Source organism: Biomphalaria glabrata, chromosome 16, assembly GCF_947242115.1.
Source record: "Biomphalaria glabrata chromosome 16, xgBioGlab47.1, whole genome shotgun sequence".
Classification (NCBI taxonomy): domain Eukaryota; kingdom Metazoa; phylum Mollusca; class Gastropoda; family Planorbidae; genus Biomphalaria; species Biomphalaria glabrata.
The window spans coordinates 8,501,521-8,523,578 of NC_074726.1; the positions used below are offsets into that span (position 1 = coordinate 8,501,521).

A 22,058-nucleotide genomic window follows, 5' to 3' on the forward strand; every position below is an offset into this window, starting at 1 on the left:
TGTCTATTACTGTCCAATGTTCAGGTTCCTGTGGTATCTACATATATGTATTGATGTCTATTACTGTCCAATGTTCAGGTTCCTGTCATATCTACATATATGTATTGATGTCTATTACTGTCCAATGTTCAGGTTCCTGTGGTATCTACATATATGTATTGATCTCTATTACTGTCCAATGTTCAGGTTCCTGTGGTATCTACATATATGTATTGATGTCTATTACTGTCCAATGTTCAGGTTCCTGTCATATCTACATATATGTATTGATGTCTATTACTGTCCAATGTTCAGGTTCCTGTGATATCTACATATATGTATTGATCTCTATTACTGTCCAATGTTCAGGTTCCTGTGATATCTACATATAATGTATTGATCTCTATTACTGTCCAATGTTCAGGTTCCTGTCATATCTACACATATGTATTGATGTCTATTACTGTCCAATGGTCAGGTTCCTGTGGTATCTACATATATGTATTGATGTCTATTACTGTCCAATGTTCAGGTTCCTGTGGTATCTACATATATGTATTGATCTCTATTACTGTCCAATGTTCAGGTTCCTGTGATATCTACATATAATGTTTTGATCTCTATTACTGTCCAATGTTCAGGTTCCTGTGATATCTACATATATGTATTGATCTCTATTACTGTCCAATGTTCAGGTTCCTGTGATATCTACATATATGTATTGATCTCTATTACTGTCCAATGTTCAGGTTCCTGTGATATCTACATATAATGTATTGATCTCTATTACTGTCCAATGTTCAGGTTCCTGTCATATCTACATATATGTATTGATGTCTATTACTGTCCAATGTTCAGGTTCCTGTGATATTTACATATATGTATTGATGTCTATTACTGTCCAATGTTCAGGTTCCTGTCATATCTACATATATGTATTGATGTCTATTACTGTCCAATGTTCAGGTTCCTGTGATATCTACATATATGTATTGATCTCTATTACTGTCCAATGTTCAGGTTCCTGTGATATCTACATATATGTATTGATCTCTATTACTGTCCAATGTTCAGGTTCCTGTGGACTCCAGAGCTCAAGCTCAGCGCATCAAAAGTCTAGAAGCTGAAATCTCACGCCTCGATGACCTCATTCAACTGAGGGATGAGAAAATCAGAGACCTCACCTCCTGGAGAGGAGGAACAGGGAGCTACACGAGAGGAGGAGCTGTGATGGACATTAACGCAGCCATGGAGGGTATGGTCATTGGAGATGATGAGTACGTGGTCTAACCAAGGTCCCTTATTGGTCCATCATTCCTTGTTCCACTGTTTTCTTCCTTTGTGTGCCAATTGTTTGTTTGTTTCTTTTCATTTATATTCCAGATGCTATAAAACCAAAAATATATTTCTTTGTATGGTGTACCATCATTCCATTATGTTGTAAATCTGATTTAAATATATATATTTTCATAAATAATTTTTATATATTAAAGTGTTAGGTGCAAAGTGCAAGTTTCCAATAATATTATGATATTAATACATGGATGCAAGCACCAGACCCCCATTTTGTCTGCAAAGGGGGGTGGCAATCTCAAAAGCCTGCAAAGGTTTTTGTGCGCAAAAACATCATTATAACATCACTATAATGACTGTTCGCGTTCATCTTACAAGCTGTTGCAGCAAAAACAATTTATTTAATAGTAAATGTAATTATATAAATATTATAAGCTTTCCTACCTTTTTTTCCTACTTGTTAAAAAAAAGATGTTCATGCAAATCTTTAGGTACAATTTACTCCAAATCCAGTGTTCAGTTAGTGAAATAATATTTTTACCTCTAATTACCTGTTTTAATGTGTCCAATCACTGTCTTTTAGGCATTCTAAAAACGGTTAATTAAGACGAGGCTTTTTTCATACTAGGAGCTTGTTGCTTTCTTTTTTGTGCTTGAGAGGTCTGACTAACAGAATTCTGGTTTTATCTTTAGAGCCAGATGAAGAGGATGTAGGAGTGTGTTTTAATTTTAGTGCCTCATTATCAGAAGAAATTATTGCACTTGTCTGAATCTGTGCTGGTGCTGGCTTTTGGTCAGTGACAACTTGTTCAGAAATAATGGGGACTCTTGAACATAAAATCACAGGAGCTTGTTGCTTGGTTTTTAATGCCTCTTTGTCAGTTGTCTGAATCTGTGCTGGTGCTGGCTGTTGGTCAGTGACAACTTGTTTGGAAATAATGTGGACTCTTGAACATGAAATCACAGGAGCTTGTTGCTTGGTTTTTAATGCCTCTTTGTCAGTTGTCTGAATCTGTGCTGGTGCTGGCTTTTGGTCAGTGACAACTTGTTCAGAAATAATGGGGACTCTTGAACATGAAATCACAGGAGCTTGTTGCTTGGTTTTAAATGCCTCTTTGTCAGTTGTCTGAATCTGTGCTGGTGCTGGCTGTTGGTCAGTGACAACTTGTTTGGAAATAATGTGGACTCTTGAACATGAAATCACAGGAGCTTGTTGCTTGGTTTTTAATGCCTCTTTGTCAGTTGTCTGAATCTGTGCTGGTGCTGGCTGTTGGTCAGTGACAACTTGTTTGGAAATAATGGGGACTCTTGAACATGAAATCACAGGAGCTTGTTGCTTGGTTTTTAATGCCTCTTTGTCAGTTGTCTGAATCTTTGCTGGTGCTGGCTGTTGGTCAGTGACAACTTGTTTGGAAATAATGTGGACTCTTGAACATGAAATCACAGGAGCTTGTTGCTTGGTTTTTAATGCCTCTTTGTCAGTTGTCTGAATCTGTGCTGGTGCTGGCTGTTGGTGAGAGACAACGTGTTTGGAAATTATGACTTTATCACTGGGTACTTTAGAAGATAATTTATCAAATGTAGAAATATGATTCTGATACCTGTTATAAGCAAATGAAACATCATTTTTCATTTGCCCAGTGACAATTTTGGTGACAGCTGTTTCTGCTTGGGCAGCTAATGATGATTTTATGATGGCCAAGGACTCATAATTAAAATATTTAAGTCTGGTCCTATCATCTCTTGTTATGTCATCCATAATATTAAAGCTACCCTCAACAAGTCGGCCTGTAAATATGGACTTAATTGCTTTAACAAATTTCGTCAAAGTTGGATATTTAATATGACCATCAGTTCTCCTGTTAAAAACTTGACACCACTAATCTGTGTCCAATGTAAAATTGGAGTCCTCCTCATTTATGTTTAGTTCAGCAAGAGTTGTATCTTTCTGATAGCACTTTAGCTCCATATCTAAACAACCAAGCTCTGAAGGATCAACCACATTTGAGAGACGTGCAGCTAAGCTTTTTATTGATGACTGCAAATGTTCATTTAAGAACAAAGCAGGTGATAAGTAGGATAACTCTGTGATGGTTTTATTTAGCAGTGGTAACTTCATCAAAGCCTTGGCAGTTTCCAAATATCCTTCTCTTACAGCAAGGAAAAAAGATTTACACAATGTAGAATTTTGTTCTTTATTCTTCAAACATTTGGACAAAATTGGCCTTCTATGTTTGCCATCTCCCAAGTCTCTGTCTGATAGTTGGATGTCTTTGTTAGTTACATCAAGACTCACTAGGTCCTTAGTGCTATACATGGGAATATATTCTGGTTTTATGAAATTACCACAAAATTCTTTCACTAAAGTAAACATATCAATATGCAACTCATGCACTTGTGGTTTGTTCCGCTGGTGTTTCTTCAAAAAAGGAAGAAATTATTCTGTTATGCCTTTGTACAAGGTAGCGATTAAAACCGTTTTGACCTGATTGTCTAGTAGAGCATTTAAAATTCTAATTTTTCTTTCAATGTTGCTGTCTGATTTAGTTTGTCTTCTCTGCTTACTTACTTAATCCTGTGCACTCCCAGGGGAGCATAGGGCCGCAACCACACCTCTCCACCGAACTCAGTTCTGAGCAGCTTTCTTCATTTGCTCCCATGTCATTCCAGTACCCTCAGCTTCACTGATGACTGACATCTTCCAGGTTTGCTTGGCTCTGCCCACTTTCCGCTTTCCTTGTGGGTTACAGTCAAGTGCCTGCCTTGCAACATTGGTAGCTGGTTTTCACAGGGTGTGTCAATTCCAGCTCCATTTTCGTTTTGTGATATCTTGGGCTATGGGCTTTTGTCTAGTTCTCTCCCACAAATCAATAGTAGTTATCTTTACTGGCCACCTAATTCCTAATATCCGGCGTAGGCATCTGTTAACAAAGGTCTGGAGCTTTTCCATATTTGTTTTAGTGACTCTCCAAGTTTCTGAACCGTATAGAAGGACAGACTTAACGTTTGTATTATAGATTCGTATCTTGTTGTGTAGAGATAATGCCTTAGAGCGCCAGATAGTTTGAAGAGTTGAAAAGGCAAACCTAGCTCTATTGTCTTCTCTGACTCTCCAATAATTCTTTAATTTGCTTCCCTAAACTGTCACCAATTTCATATTTTTGAAATATATCATGAAGTATTTTCTCACTCTTTCTTTCCGCAGGAGATAAAAAGGCTAAGTAGTAAAGTAACAAAGAGTCAAACAGATCCAAACATCTCTCTTTTTCCACATTAATTTGTAGAAATCTGTTGGGTAACACGCGAATTAGTGATTTCCCTTCACTTGCACCTAATAAACATTGTATTTTTTAAAATACGCTTCTAGCCTTGGGTGATTTCTCAACATCATAATAAATATCCATGGCTAAACTTTGAAAATTGAAACATTTTTCCATTGGTACAAAAAATGTCTTCAGTGCATTATTTATCATGTGAATGGTGTCCCCGCTGACATCAAATAAGTGTTTGGTTTAATTTTCTAATTTTAGGCTCAACACCTTCTTTTTTCCCCCTCATTAGGTTGCAATTATTTATCATGACAGATTTTACTTGGCTCCAGTTTATGTTCATGACTTCTAAGATTTCCCCAACAGCATTAACAATATTTGAAGCACATGAAATATTAATTTCTCTGGTTCCTAGCAGCTGGTTTATAATTTTTTGTGATGAATCATCATAATATTGTACCATTATGTTTAAAAATTTATTTCCAGCATTATTTGTAGCTTCATCTATATTCAGTGAAATGTATTTACCTTTCAATTTCTCTTTCATTTCCAACTCCAAGAGAAGTTATGTATGTTGCACTTTGATGTGATAAAGTGACTCTATTTAGAGCAGTAATATCTTTGCTAAGCCTTTGGCTCAATTTTAAAAGATTAGGAACTAAAGAAAATGGAAGGCTGTGTTCAGCAATAAACAGGCTTAAAATGGCCTTTATTTCCGCTGTTTTGTCTTGCAAGCTGTCTTTTGTGAATTGTGTTGTGCTTGAGGAGCCAGTTAATTTAGTACTTTGGATTAAACTTTTCACAGCCTTTCTGTGCAACTCTAAATCACAATGATTTCTTAAGTCTTTTTTCCCTGAGGTTCCATAAAGGATGATCTTGCCGCAGGCAGTACAAAAACATGCCCCAGATTTATTTATCTTTTTGCACCATTTTTCATATGAAAATCCATCAATAGAAACTTCAGACAGCCATGACCACTGCCATCTATTTCTAATTGGCTTTCCATCCAAACCAATATCAATAGTAGAAATATCACCAAATTTCAAAAACATGATGATTCAGATGATAGACCTAAAGTTATTATGATTACTGCACACTCGTCACTCATCATATACTTCATATAGAGTCTAGATCTAGTCAATCTAGTCTCATATTAGTCATAATAATAATATAGATTATTATTTTATTATCTTGAGTAGAATAAAAACGATCTTACTTGATCCAACAATTAAAACCACAGATTTCCAATTTCGATCGAAATTATTGAAATTGAAATTCTAACAGTCACAGAAAATGTAGTCTGTAGATCTAGATCTAGGTAGATCTATAATTTGATAGAGCACGTTGATAACTGTATAACAGAACAATGGATCTATTCAAGCCACAAGAATCAAGAATGAAAACACGCTATTCAAGCCACAAGAATGAAAACACAATCTCACAGTGAGACTGAATGAGCAGAAATAAATAGAAAAGGACATACAGCATCACACATGTGCGCCAAGCGTTTCTTTAGTGGCTTTTTTTTGTAGGTCATCTAATTGCGCCGATTCCACCTCCCTTTCTCGCCTTTCCCGACCGACCCCGAAAATAAAATAGAATGCCGGCAATTTGCCGTCAAGTTTTTTTTTAAACATTAATTTTGCCAGCTATAGCTACTGATCTTGCATCCATGTATTAATATATAATATAATATGAATTTATATTACTACATTTGATTTTTGATCCTTTCAAAATTATTTTTATGAAACATATTTTTTTCCCGTGAGGTTAAAACAAATTTACAACAAAGAACTACAAAGTTGGCCAATTCTTGCATGATGAAAAAACAAAAAAATATCTGGTACATTTTATTTCGGCCTGTAGCTTATTGTCATTCTCAGGATACCACTGTAGTTCAACTGGAAGATTTATTTTTTCTTTAAATGCTTAGGCCATTTTGATCTCACTTTTTTTGAAGTTTATAAAAAAAAATGGTCTTGTCTATTTTTGGAGTTTCACAAGGTCAGTTCTCTTGTTAAGTATAACTTATTGTCTAATCCAACTATATCACTTTTGTAAATAAAATGATAAATTACATTGTGTGTTGAACATGGTAACATAACCCAGATGAAGTGGTTCTTCTTAGGAGAGATTAAGCATATTGACAGTTTTATTCGTGTTTGTTGTCTTAACATTCACTCTTTTGGGATCCTGTTATCCTAGGCAGGCAACAGAAGCTCTCAACCCTTGCTAGTCAGAGATCATCCAAAGTAATCTGTCAGGATATTAACCATGCCTCACTTAAATGACATCGATTTATCCCTTTTTTTTTGTGTGGCCTTTTCTCTGTACTACTTCAACAGTATCTTTACCCACTACCAAAAGCTAATTGTCACATATAAAGTGCCCATATGACTTAACTGTATACATACACATATCATGTATTTGATTTATACCCTTGTTATTTCACCAGCTCAACAGATCTGAAACTGTTTACAATTTTTTTTTTTTTATGATTTCATGCATTACTAACCAAAGATATTTCTGTGTAAATAGTATTTTTATAGTCAATAATATCACAAGTCACACATCTTTATATATTTATACATCAGACAGCTTTAAGGCCTTAACATGTCATATTTGCTATGAAAGTATTATGTAAAAGTTTGTGTGGAATGTCAAGGTAGATTGTACGTGCTCACCTAAAAATTCATCTCTTTCTCTCCAAAACTGCTGCTGCTAGTAAATAAATTTTTGCATGCCACAGACCTTTTAAAAAAAAATTTGTTCCTGTTGAAGAACTGTAACTTTGTCCTCTTAAACCAGTTCCATTTCTCTTTGTATTGACATTTATTTATTTTCTAAGACATTTTGTTTTCTTTTATTTATATTTTTCTCTCTCTTAGCTGTGTTTGTTATTAAAAAAAAAGTGAAGTCCTTTAAAATTAAAGTGAGGTCTTTTGGATCAGAGCTTAGTAATACAACTTTTATAAGACTTGCATTATTTTGACATTTGACAGTAATGTAGTCTTTGTCTGCCTGGGGTCTAAGCTCTCCTTTGCTTAGTGACTTGTGAGGAACTAACTTGAGTATGAAATTTAAGAATTGTCATTTAAAAATAATTAAATTAAATATTGTCTTTGTAATTAATAACATCTTTAAAAAAAAAAAAGAAAAAAACTTGTTCTTCAACCAAAGCCTTGACTTTCCAATGAGATTTGGTTCCATGACTAGAAAGAGAGTTGTGTAATATAGGAATGTGTATCTCCTGTAACAGGTTTATTTCATTCTAGTTGAGTTCATTGAAAGTCCTATCTACTAAGTCATGATGCAGTTGCTACCAACTATTAAGATATAGTATTTGTAACCATTTCACAGATCTATCCCCTTGATATTATATGTGTTTATATTACTATTGTGATAAAAAGGAGCTTTAATTATCCCCAACCCTAAACCTTTTTTTGTCTTATTATCTATGAAGGATAGTAAGTTTAAATGGATATTAAAAATGGTTAAGATTTAGTACTATTTCCTGGTTGCCTGGTCTTGCAATTGTCTTGATGGTGCTGGGTTCATACCTGCCCGCTGCCATCCTTTGTCTTACAGCGGTAGGTTTGGACCCAAGGACGTAGATTATCTTCAACTCTGAATGAACATCCGAATCATGTAAAAAAATTAACAAACATTTTGTACAAAGAATAAATCATTTTCATTTACTATATTTGTATAACTGAAATCTTCCAGAGTCACTGCATTACATTCATGATATCCTGAATAAGATATTTTGTATGAATCGCTTTGTAGTCATCCTGCAACTTATTCCACAATGTAGAAACGCATTTTATTGATATCTTCCAACTTATTCCATAAGGTGCTGAATGCATTTATTTCTTTTCAATGTTTTTACCTTGAAATGAACCAAATTTCACTTATTGCTTTTTTTTTTTTTTCTGTGTGCCTTGTATTTGTTTTTGTCACTGCCCTAAATATTTTGTGCAATTGTGAAACCAATTACTTAGGTCAAAATGAAGGTAGAGAAGTATTTATTATTGTGCTCATTGTCTGATGTCAGTCCTATTTGACAAACTGATTTCAAAATGAAATGATTTTATTTATTAGAATGTGAAATGCCCTGAACTAGTCTGTGCAGTTTCAAATGAAGAGCTTTTTATTTTGTTGTTTTTTAATGACTTTTCACAAACTCAAAGTCCTAATTGCTGGACATTGTACATCTACACTCAAAAATTAATAAAATTGTTTTAGGAAAGATCATATCGATCTGCCTGTGCTAGCCAAAGAATGGCTGCCTGATCATGTGGTGTGTGTGCTGGACTGTCATTAGATGGTTGCTGGGGGTTGAACCCTGCCTGTTATCCCCCGCAGTCCTGCAGGAGGTTTGGGCTAGAATGTAATAACCTTCAAATCTGAAAGATGTAAAACATCAAGACCTAACAAAGATTTAGAGTTTCATTATTCTATTTAAACAAAATCATACAAAATAATTGCAGGCAGCAGCTAACAAAATGTATACACATACACGTGTATTCTATGAGTGTTGATTTAGTGGAGTGTTGAATTTACTAAGTGCTGATTTGAGACAAAAATTATTTTTAACTTCTTGACAATAAGGATATATGTGTGTTCTATGAGGTTGTATGATTTCACTTAATTGTGAACATTTTTTAGCATTGGATTGTGGACTTTATGTTTTTGTTCCCCAGGAATGTTTTTGTTTTATGAACCACATTTTCCATTGTTTACTTTTTGTTTTAGCATTTTATGTTTTATTAGTGTTTGTTTACATAACAACAAGGTGATATTGTTGATACAAAAATGCTCCTATTTTTTTTTTCCCAGTTATAGAAATAAAACAATTACAAGTTTGTAAGACATTTGAATTTCCTTGTGTTGATGTGTTTCTCTTTTCACTCTCCTGGTTGTTTTAGAAGATTTCCATTTGATTGGAATATTTTCCACTTCACTTTTGTATAGCTCATCATTCATGCTACAACAATTCATCATTGTGTGTCCAATGTCTTAGAAAAACATTGGGGAGAGGGAAAGGGGGGGGTCTGGGAGAAGGTTTCCATGCTGTCTGTAGGTGCTAAGGAATCACAACTCAGCTTAAGTGGGAATTTGACTGATATCTAGTCAAATGGATTATGCTACTCAGTCACATGACTTAAGGAGTTGTGTATGTATAAACTCCCCTTAGCCAGACATATCTCCCCCCACACTTTGCAATCCAATCTACAAATAAACATTGCTTTTTTTTTGTCCTGACCGAGAAACAATTAAAGAATGTTTTTTTTTACATTAATAAAAACAAAACTGTTCTAATAAAAACAACATATAACATCAGCTTCTTATATTCAGATTTATAATGATAGACATTTCCATATGTCACAACACCAACAAAATTCTAACTTGAGCCTGTCTTCCTGCTATGAAGGAATGTTAGAATTTCAGTTTAAATTTAAAGTAATATACAGAGACCTATGTAAGTATTGTTATGGAAATTTTATTTAAAAAGCTACTGGAATGAACAAGATTATTAAGATTTATATTATTAGATAATGTCTTCTATAAATTTTAGAAACATGACTGGAGTTAAAGCCAAACTAAATAATTATTGATATACATTTCCAATAAAACTTGAGTGGTAATGAGCTGGCTACTGAAATTGAGGGTCCTGGGTTCAAATCCTGGTGAAGATTAAAATTTTTAATTTTTGGATCTTTAGGGCGACTCTTGAATCCACCCAGATCTAATGGGTACCTGGTATTAATTGGAGAAAAGTAAAGGGTCCCTCTTTAACCATAGGCCACAAAAACATGACTTTTTATATCATCTGCCTTATGTGCACTTATTTTACTTATCATCAGTGACATTAAGTTTGGTCAAAATGAAAACATTTCATGTTGAGGACTGTTTAAATTTTCAACACTTGAAACATTTTCACACACACACAGAAAAAACAACAGTATTAGACTTTGAGTAGATTGTAAAGTTTATTTTCAAATATTGCACACTGGTCTTCTTTTAATTTGAATTCAAAGATAACAGATAAATAAAAAGATTTATAAACTGTAATAGCAAAACAATTTTTAGTGCCCTAAAAAAAATGTAGAAACTAATTAATAACTTAGCCCTAAACTTGCATCCTTAACTAAATGACACTGTATAAATTTCACATTAGAAATTTCAACAAAATAAAACCCTGTAAAAATTTAGCTCAAAACAGGTTCGCATACATCTAATGACTATACTGATGTTAATCCATACTATTAAAGAGGCACCTATATGTGATGATTATACTGATGTTGACGTTGACACAAAGATGATAAAATCTTTGGCTTTGAACCACTTTATTTTCCTGATTTTCTCATTCAGCTAAATAAAACCCTGGCTCACAAATTTTTTAGGGCTCACAGTCGCAACTAATTTCCTATTTGTCCACACAAACTCAGAAGGAGTCATGTTCCATAATCATACTGTTCAAAAATACTTGTATTATATTTATAACATTAATCAAATAATAATAATGTAAGTTATGTTTACATAAGAAACCACTGTAATGTTTATAAAAAAAAAGGATGAAAATGTGTAAAGATGAAAAAGTACAGTAAAATCTTTTCTCTTAAATAATCTTAACATAGTAGTTCCCTAAACAGTTTTTGTTTGATCGAGGCACCCTCTAGCCAGTTTCCAACAGAGTCAACAGTGAAAAACAGTCAATATAATAAATAAATATATATAGGTGGGGGTAGCAGCAACAGAGTTTCAATATATTACCAAAAATTCAAGTGTCTGGCAAATCTGTATGAAAGAGCTTGAACATAAGGTTCCATCAAAAGAGTATTTGGACGAGTCAATTAATCACAGAACAATGACCAACTGCCTTTAGTTTTCCCCAACTAATGTTGGGTAACCATTAGAGCTGGCTGGACTCAGAGGCACCCAAATATCCCGAAGTTAAAAATCCCAGTCTTTACCAGGATTCGAACCCCAGGACCTCGGTTCAGAAGTCAAGCGCTTTACCACTCAGCTACCGAGCCTCCAAAAAAATCATATTATAACAATTTTTTTTTCTTAATGTTATCTTAGAACCGATAAACAATGGGATACCATTCCTAGTTCAATAGCCTGACTTCAACCTAATCATTTTTTTTTTATTAAATGTAAAATGTTAAACTCTCATTATGAGAAGAATAAGGCTCAGCAAAGATTTTTAAAAAAATGTTGAAAATGAGAACTCTTAAAATCTGGATTCATAACAACAAGGTTGAAATAACTTATAATAATAATTACACAACATAAACTGGACATGTTGGTATCAAATGCTCTCTGTATATTATGAAAGGTTGTAACTGGCAGCTTATCTGTAGTATTCCTTTCGTTAGTATCTATGAACTTGAAAGAATGAAAACATTTTTGGGGGCTTTAGACACTTATTATTATTGTAAGTATAGTTGTAAGGCAGTCATTCCCAAACTTTTTCTCTAACGGAACAATTTGCATATTCTGAGTATTTAGTGGAACACTTTATTTTTTTGTAGAGATTACTTCACGTAGTGGCCTACTAGTAAATTATTCCAGTAATTCTTGGAACTTCATCAGAACACCGTTTGGGACACACTGTTGTAATGGATATTAACACCTGGGTCAGCCAGAACAGTTCAGTATAATAAGTCATCCAAATCTGGTCATAATTTCCACTTTGTCCTTTGCAATGATGTGACCAGAAGACCAAATCAAAAGTATTCAAGGGAGGAAATCATCCTGCTGTGTTATTTTGTCCATCAACCAATAAATCATAATGTACAAAGATAGAAACAAGCTTTCTAGCCTCATTCAGAACTAGGGGCCTACAGACTTCTAGCCCCATTCAGAACTAGGGCCTTACAGACTTCTAGCCCCATTCAGAACTAGGGCCCTACAGACTTCTAGCCCCATTCAGAACTAGGGCCCTACAGACTTCTAGCCCCATTCAGAACTAGGGCCCTACAGACTTCTAGCCCCATTCAGAACTAGGGCCCTACAGACTTCTAGCCCCATTCAGAACTAGGGCCCTACAGACTTCTAGCCCCATTCAGAACTAGGGGCCTCACAGACTTCTTATCTCATTCTAAGATTTCATTTTGAAAATACAAGCTTTTCCTCTCTCGAGTTTTATGATTACATTGTTTATGGACAGCCTATTTTATCAATAAATAAATGCTGCTAGAGACGGTATAGAGGGACTTCTTATGGACAGGCAGTTATGCTGGGCAGGGCATGTATCCCGTATGGGAGATGAAGGTATGCCAAAGGCAGTCTTTTTTGGTGAGCTAAAAGGTGGTAGACGTAACAGAGGTGCTCCATGGAAACCCTTAAAAGACCAGCTTAGGCGCCAACTTGTCTTAGCTGACATAGAAGAGAGCACCTGGTTGCATGAGGCCTCAGAATGAGACTGCTGGAGGTCATTCACGAAGGCCGCGGGATACACATTTGAGACCAAAAGAAAATTCGCTGCCGAGGACAGACACAGATGGCGAAAAGAAAATCTTAATCGACCACCGGTGGACAATGGTTATGCTTGCCCTGGATTTTATCTAAAGTCAAACCAAAGACTATTATTATCACAATAATTGCAATACCACAGTTTCTATCGGGGGGGGGGGGGGGGCTCTTAAGTTTACTTATAAAGAATTAAATGAAGTGGATGAAGGATAATTAGAGTTTAAAACCAATGAAAATAATTGAAAAATAAAAATTATATGTATATGTTTATAAACTGACACTGCCTTCAGGAACAAACTATCAGCAGAAAGTTACTTGTTACATCTTAAAATGATTGCAGCTTTCAAAGTGAGTTTAACAATACCATGAAAATAACAATGTTGGAATTGTGGAAATAAGACACATTTATTTTCATAGAAAATGTCTGGTATCAAACTGGACAATATGTTAGGTAAATAAAACACTTGGCTGTAGACTGACTATCAGTACAAGAGATAGATGATCATTAGAAATAAATAGAAACAAGCACAGTGATACAGAGCAGTAGCATTGATAACCAAACAAGCTCAATTCTATAATTTCATTCATATATATTATACATTTTCATTAGACAAAAAAATATCACAGTCATTTTTAAAATAACATAATGAAAATCCTCAACTCTGTCTTGGCTTCAATCAGTGTCTTGACCTCAACGGGAGAAAGGGTTGACTAATCAGAAGATGGACCTCAAGAAAAATCATAGCTACAACTTTCCCTGGACTACTGCTTTTGTAGGCTGCTTCATTTCTTGACCTGCTTGGCCTCTGAGACTTCTATTGTGGTGGGACAGGTTGGGGCGTCTAGAAAAACAAGAGAGAAGTGTTTTAAGAAAGCTGACAAGCCTGTTTAGTCACATGATGAATAGCTAGTCATAAAAGAGAGATATCAGATTATATAGTGCTGCTAGTTAGTTCATATTAACTGTATCACACTGAAGTATTCACTTCACTTAGACTGAGGTCTATGAGGTCTTCTATCATGTTGAAATAAAGAATTCAAAATACTTCAATGCTAAACATTCATTTGTTCACAGATGCTAAGAAACTTGATGAAACTCTTTGGTATTTTGATATTTTGGCACATCTGTACAATTTAAGCCTTGTCGTGCCCATGAAACTCTTTGGAATTTGATTTATTTTTTTTTAAAACATGTTTTTAATAATCAACTCTCTTTTAAGAAGAAAGTATAGCTAATTTTGAAGCAAATTAATACTTTGTCTTTGAACAGTTACAGCTAAACAAAATAACAAAGAAATTTTACATTTTCATGGGCACAGATTTTATTTTATCTTATCATTTCAGACATGTCTTTAACAAAAAATATTTTGTTTTCTTTACATTGGTGAACAATCTAGAAAAAAATAAAGAAATAAAATCAGAAAGAAGAATAAAAAAAGAAAGTCTACATTTCTGATTAAGGAGAAACAAAAACAACTAATCCCTCATATAGAGTAAGATTCACTTGAGTAGAACTTGAAATAGAAAATAGATTCTAATATAAATCTGCGTTTCACATTCACAAGAAATAAAATGGCTTATGTTTGAGACTCATTTAATTACATAAGATCAAAGATCATTACCAAATACTGACCTGTGCCACTTGCAATACAAATAATGCATACTTAATTTATTTTTCTTAGATTTTTAGCCCTAATGTTTTTTCAAATCTGATTTTACAATAAAATTACTATTTTTATAACTCAGTAATTCATAAATTAACTAGAACATCTGTTTATATATTTTTAAAAAAGAAAGAACCAAATCAGAGCCATGTTTGAAACAGACTAGAAATAAAAATATTTTAACAAAATTATAAATAATATATATATATATATATATATATATATATATATATATATATATATATATATATATATATATATATATATATATATATATTTATAAATCTGAATAAATTTCATTAAACATTAAATTTTAGAGGTGACCTGAAGTCATCCACTTATGTAAATGAATCAGACTGATCAAATCCTCCATGTTGACTATCCAACTTTATATTCTAGAAATATTTTCTGAATGTTTTCACAGCTTTAGTCTGAAGAATACATTTGGCTATCAATGAACAAGCTTATTGTGGTTACTTAACTGATGGGGGTTCAAGTTTGAATTCCCATGCAGACTTAGGAATTTTGAAATCAAGTTTTAAATTAAGCTGAGTTGTAAACTTTTTGGCATCACAGATGGATCTTGATCCTATACAGCTTTTAAATATTATGACCTGCCTTTTCATCTTGTTCTAAAAATGTTTTTTTATGCAAGTGCCTATAATATGCAAACTTAATATAAAAAAACCCTGAAAAGACCATAAACAGTGTTTGCACCTTGATGTATGCATAATGAAGAAAATATTAATTTAATTTTTCAAATAAAAGTACAAATTCAGATGATCCAAAGTAGATATTGAACCTATAAATGACATAAAGCTGATGGCAAGGACATTTAAAAGAAAAAGTTTTCTATTTTTATTCTATAAATCTAACCCAAGACAGACGAACCAATGGATAGACAGCACAAACATTTTAACAACTTTTCCCAATGAGGGTTGCTAAAAATAACTTTTGACCGCTGGAAAAAAAGGTAATCATACTTTAGGGTTCATTAAAAGTGGGTGGCAGAATTTAAAAAAAAAATGAGTCACTAAATGATAAGAAAATAAATTTCAAAACTTATCCATATGACAAATGACACTCTTATGAAGTACCTAATAACTTTAATTGCAGACCTAGCTCAACTACTGGCAAAAACTGACTTCTAGAAAAAATACAGGTCAGAACAAAATTGCTTTAAAAAAAATTAAAAAGAAGTACAGCCCATTAAAGGAAATTGCAGCTGGAAAAAAAAATGTACCAATTTTGAGGGAAGTTTGGTCAAATCCTTGAAATAAAGAGTATAGAACCATAAATCTCTTGACAGAACGAAGAGAAATAGAGAGCAATGATTATAAGACTTACTTGGTTCCTGGAGCATTGACCAACAGACAAATGAAATCTTATTTACAATGTTACACTTTACTTAAATAGCATTTAACAATCAGCTTCTTCACAATTTTATTTTAATGTATTTATCACTGTCTTTTATTTCTAACGATTCAATAGGCCTCCTACCACAAATACACTTCATAACAAAGTTTTGAAAGGCTAGATAGAGACACTTGGAGAGAACTTACCCTGGCCAAGACCTGTCCAATGATCAGGGACGTGAAGGAAGTAACGATCCATTGCCTCGAGGAATCTGCTTTTGTAAAGCTGCGGGGAAACTACTGTGGGCATTTTACCTGCCAAATACAAAGATATAACGATATGAAATTGGACCAAAATACTATTTGCAAATTTTCTGAAAATTATACAAGTGCATTGGAGCTATCACAGTCAGCACTCGACCTCCCCCCCTTTACAATTCATGAGTAGCAAAAACAGAAGGAAATGATAAAAAGCTGTCTTACTCCACTCAATCTATTACCAAAAAAAAAAAGCACTCACCTTGACCTCCAAGTATTCCAGAAGCCTTGACTACCATCTCTAGCTTTTTATCCCAAGTAAATGTACGAATGTAGTCTAAAAGTAAAAAAAAAAAGGTTTGGATATAATTATTATTTATGAAAGTATAACTTTTTAAAAGTACAAGATGTTTAGAGTGTCTTGAACCGTTCATCACAAGGAACAACAAAAGTTCACAAAACTTCAAAATGTTCATTGTGATATCTATACAACACCATAGTGAACTATCAGCCACATGAACAGGTTACCATTAGGTCTTAAGAAAACAACTTTTATCTCAGACATAAAAAAAACCGAACTATTTTATGCTTTTAAAAAATAATATGTGGGCAGAAAGAACTCAATCAGGAGGCAAAGTCCCAGTCACAGAAGAAAGCTCAGTTTTGAATTTTACACGAGTCAGTATGTCTTAAAATTTTATAAAAGTATCTCGATTTCATATAAAGTATCAAGTGGACAAAATCCAGTAGCAATGAAAACATGTTTGAAGTTCGACAAACAACTAATTTAACTCTCCCCAGTAAAAATAAAACAAAACATATAACAAATTAAATTAAAAACAATATTTGTATTTTTTCTGGCCTCTAAATGAAACCTAGAGTGGGCTTATATAATTATGCATCTATTTGAAACAAAATTCTTAGATCTTGCAGTGTGACACACACATTGTATAATGAACATGTAACAATATAACTACGAGTACCTATGATGCCAACTACCATTTCCTGCGTTGTTTCATCTACACCAACCAGGAGGGAATAATCCATCACCAAATTAGAAGACAGGAATGTTGAGTCGCTAGTGATGGCAGACTTCAGGACATACTTGCTGTGTGGCCTCAAATAGAGTGGGGACTCGACACTGCCTGGTAATAAGCATAATATACAATTAGAATACAGGCCATATTGGGCTGGATATTTAAAAGTATATACTCATCACTAGAACCATATCTGATGTAAGAAAAGTAACACCCCCCCGCTTTATTTTGGTAACTACTTACTCCTTTTTACCTAAATTCTTTAAAAAAAATTTTTTGTGGGTGAATGAGTTCAGTGATTAACTAAGTATTATTCTATAAGGGTTGAAACATTTTTTTACTATCAGGTGTCTAGGTTAGATTATTTCTGTGCCTCAATGATTAGTCAAATAAGTGACAAATGAAATGTACCCGTAAATGATAATAGTCTACTATTAGTTGGAATATAGTTAAGAAAAATGATAAAACAAAAACTAGTACAAAAAAACAACAACTACAAAATATGAAGTTAAAAAGAAATAAAACAAAAGTACTTTTCAACAAATTCTCATCCAGTAGGACCAACTCTTCCTCTGCCCTTTTGGTGGCTGTATTGACTAGTCTGTTTCTCATAGAGCCTTTCAAGTCAAATTTCTAAAACAAAAAGAAAGAAAATGTTACTAAAATGGAAATAGTATTGAGTATTCGAAACTAATTAATGTGTTTTCTATTTGACATATGTGGAGGATACATACAGAATAGACAAAATAAATAAATGAATTTTAATGGATTGATCAGCCAATTGATAATAATAATAATAATAATAATGATATTCTTTATTATCCGTAGGGAAATTTGTCTTACAATTTGTGCATTACATCAAACAAAACATAGTAAATAGAAAAAAACAAAATGTACATTCACACCACACACACTCATAATTCGGAGTGGATTCATTATGAATAGCAGAAGGATGCACCAGAGGGCAAAAAGTAATTTTGTCTAAAAAATCCAATTAATTTAATATAGTTACCAGATAAGAAATATAAATCCACACCCAAACACACAAAAGTATGTATTTAAAAATATGAAAAAATATGTTATAAAAATAGGAGAAGTGTGTATTCCACTATTTAAGTCTTGCATCATAAACTATTGACCAACCTGTGATATCTTACGATTATAGAATAGATTTTCCATGACCAGAACATCTTGCCTCAGTGCAGTGTTAGTCTGTGAGTTGCGGAAGCCTATCCGAAAGACACCCAAAATTTTTGCCAAGGCAGTTGGTTGCTGTGGACAAGTACAATATGTGTACATAAAAAAATGCTTTTGTATACAGCACTTTTCATGCTTTTTGTGGACCAGTGGGAAGGAGGGGGTATTTAGAAGAGCTTGGAACGGGTTGCCTGAATCAGCCAGAAAAACCAATGACTTTGTAGAGTTTTAAGTCTCAAATTAGCATGCACAACTATAATGATAGGTGTAGGACAAATATCCTGTTGCTTCAGCAATGCACTAAGTTTTGCTGCTTCACTACGAAGATGAGGAAGTAACAGTAAGTCCATTACAGGTGCGCCTTTTGTTCAAATACTAAAATAATGTACTAAAAGGGAACAGCCTTTACTCTGTGATAGTTTATGAGCTTGTACAATAGAGTCCTCAATATCATTCTCTTTATCTTTTTCAGCCAATCTATAAATAAATGATAAATTTCTTTTTTAAGGTTCTTTTATTTATGTTTCTCTGCTGAGTGCCGTCAAGTCATTAGGCCTGCCAGGTCATAGGGTGCAGAGTTTTTTTTTACTCTTTTGTACTTCAATCTTAAGGACAAAGAGAAAACTCTACCCCAGATCAATTAAAAAAAAATATTTTATGTTACTAATTAGTGATATGTTTCCTCAAAGTCACAAAGTGATTTTTAAGTAATTTAAACATATCTTGAACAAATGTTTTGTAAACAACTGTACTGTGCAATAGTCTGGCAGCCAGACCATTGACATTGTAAAGTTGGTTAATTCTTTATCTCTGTAATTAATTTCCACGTTCTGACAGAATTGTTCCTTTTTCAAATTTGTACATTCTACCCTGTTACGATAAAATTCAATAACATTTTTGTTTGTAATCAGAAAACGTTACTTTTGGTCTATAATTATGGGAGAATGCATGCTCTTTTTATAAAACACAAAATTAAAGTTTATAAAATCAAAAATTAATTAAATTTAATGGAGTCAAATGAACCATGGTATAGTTAATTAGGAGAGAAAGTGTTAAGTTTCTGTAAACATCCTACAGTGTATCACCTATTCAAGCCTGGTCTATATACACCTACTAATAACACACTGGGTTCGAATCCTGGGATTTTTAATTTCGGGATCTTTGGGCGCCTCTGAGTCCACCCAGCTCTATTGGGTACCTGACATTAGTTGGGGATAAGTAAAGGCGGTTGGTCATTATGCTGACCACATGACACCCTCGTAAACCGTAGGCCACAGAATAAGATGACCTTTACATCATCTGCCCTATAGACCACAAGGTCTGAAAGTGTGAAAGGGGAACTTAACTTTTTTTTTTTACTTAATAACACATTGCTGAGTATAGGCTGATGTCACTACATCCATAGACAAGACAGTGATATATGAGACACACGCACTTAACTTACTTGAGCTGTTGTACAAGTTGTGATGTACTGGAAATACTGAGGTCCAAACTTCTCGAACGAGTCCACCTCCATGTTTGACATTTGTTTCAAGATGAACCTATCGTCTGTTAGAGAAACATCACATATGTCAGGGATTGACATAAGTATACACAACAGTACACAATGCAAAGAGAGCACTGCATTGGTAGCAATCAAATAAAACTAAAACACGAGCTGAACTACACAAAGTTTATTTAGGGGGGAGCTCTTCATTAAAAAAATATATATAAAATATTTTAAAACATGAGCATCTCTGACTAAAAATTTAAAACCAGAATTCACAACATGCAATTCAGGTTTTCATCATTCTATACTATAAAACTTAAAAAAAAAACAACTCCAGAAAAGAAGAACTTTAAAAATACATACTTTTTCTACTAAATGAACACAAATGATCAAAGTTAATGTAACAGGATTAGCTAATGATCAGATATTTGGTCTATGAAAGTTTTCTTTTGGTCAAATATTGACATAGCTTATAATCTAAATTCACAATTAAACATCTAAAATATATGAAGTTTAACAGTAAGGAAACATAAAAAAACATTTAGTACCTAGGCATTAGTTTACAACTAAGTATTAGCTTACAAGTTGTGAGAACAGTTGAATCCAAATAATGCAAACAAGATTAATTAGAATTCTTTTTTAATTTCTTTTTTTCTTCTAGAAAAAATGTGGTTAATACAAAGTTATTTAGCAACTGTGTGCAAACATAAATCAGGAAGGAAGTAACTATGTGGATTCTCCATATTAATTAATTATTTCCATTGTTAAAATTTCATTCGGATTCTTAATATTCTCTGCACCATGGCACATTGAGTTATGTGGAGTCCACTGTATAAGCATACCACTAATTCACAGCTTACCATCAGTTTTACAAAAAGATAATCCCGACTTCCCACCTTTGGCTTCCCAAGTCTTGCACCGACTGAGAGAACGGATAAACCTGCAGTCAAATAGAGTAGAGAAAAATATAAAAAAATCAGTATTTCAAAAGTAAATCTTAGTCCAAATCTATTGCTGGAAAATACTCACAAGTTGTCGTTGCCTTGAAAGAGATGTTTCCTCAGCTTTCTGAACTGGTCAGCAAAGTAAACACGGCAGTAGAACTTAGCAGAGGAGTCAGAGAACTCTGTATCAAGAAATAAAAAATAATTAGCATCAATATTTGCAGTCATATTAGAAAAGAAGAAACACCTTTCTAGAAGTTAGAATTTTCATCAAGTATCATAAGTCTCCAGAAGAAACAAGCCATGTTCTCTGAGTCTGTTCTCTGAGTCTGTTCTCTGAGTCTGTTCTCTAAGCCAAAATATGTTTAAGTGGAGAGTCCAGAGATCAGCAAATAAATTAATTTGCTTCATGAACTAAAAATTAAAATGTGGGGGATTAGAAATGATACATTGACCCCCCTTGCGATTTTCCAATAGGATATAAGCAGGCTACTTCAAAAAATTAATTAAATAACTTAGTGATATTAGATAACTCCATTAACCCATGCCAAGATCAATCAAGAATTGATATTATGTTGATTAGTTTTCAATGTGGTAAATGCCAGTAAATTATTTTCAATATTTAAATTACACAAAAAGACATTAAAAAAAAACTTTTTTTTGACAATATCCTTTTTTATTTTGCCTGCACATTTTTAAAATTTATTTTGAAATGTGAACAAATCCAGGTCAACTGATATGAATAGCATTTTCAGTTTAAAAAGTTTTTTTAGCTTCCATCTTATCTTCTGCTCAAATGAGCACAAAGAAATATTTCAGTTCATTGATTGTATTTCCAGAGTGGCCCCAATCAATCCAGTGTTTCAAATAGAGTTCAACAGTTTTCTTGGCAAGAGCTTACAAAAGTTGGAGGATGTCAGGCTATACACGACTTCCACAATCATAAACTGGGTTACCCAAGCCATCAAACAATGAGACCAGTCTTATTTTTCACTTGCTTAAACCCCCCACCCTCTCAAAAAAAAATTTTAGTCTTATTTTTTACTTACTTAAACCTCCCACCCTCTCAACAAAAAATTTTAGTCTTAT

General features: G+C 33.5%; 2 protein-coding genes across 6 annotated transcripts in view; one reads left to right on the forward strand and one right to left on the reverse strand.

The window, feature by feature from the left end:
- Positions 1 to 9,421, forward strand: part of LOC106071907 (uncharacterized) — a 40,358-nt gene extending 30,937 nt beyond the window's left edge. Inside the window, exon 10 of the mRNA XM_056014025.1 lies at positions 1,054 to 9,421. Coding sequence (XP_055870000.1) covers positions 1,054 to 1,269 — 216 coding nt within the window. The 3' untranslated portion in view covers positions 1,270 to 9,421. The remainder of the gene's footprint in view (positions 1 to 1,053) is intronic.
- Positions 9,422 to 10,521: 1,100 nt separating this feature from the next.
- Positions 10,522 to 22,058, reverse strand: part of LOC106071910 (1-phosphatidylinositol 3-phosphate 5-kinase-like) — a 58,101-nt gene continuing 46,564 nt past the window's right edge. For all 5 annotated transcript variants that reach the window (XM_056013832.1, XM_056013833.1, XM_056013834.1 and 2 more), the window contains 9 exons: positions 21,055 to 21,151; positions 20,886 to 20,965; positions 19,981 to 20,084; positions 18,483 to 18,611; positions 17,873 to 17,972; positions 17,286 to 17,447; positions 16,565 to 16,639; positions 16,252 to 16,359; positions 10,522 to 13,867 (listed from right to left, as the gene is read on the reverse strand). In XM_056013832.1, the coding sequence (XP_055869807.1) occupies positions 13,809 to 13,867; positions 16,252 to 16,359; positions 16,565 to 16,639; positions 17,286 to 17,447; positions 17,873 to 17,972; positions 18,483 to 18,611; positions 19,981 to 20,084; positions 20,886 to 20,965; positions 21,055 to 21,151 (914 nt within the window). In that variant the 3' untranslated portion in view covers positions 10,522 to 13,808. The remainder of the gene's footprint in view (positions 13,868 to 16,251; positions 16,360 to 16,564; positions 16,640 to 17,285; positions 17,448 to 17,872; positions 17,973 to 18,482; positions 18,612 to 19,980; positions 20,085 to 20,885; positions 20,966 to 21,054; positions 21,152 to 22,058) is intronic.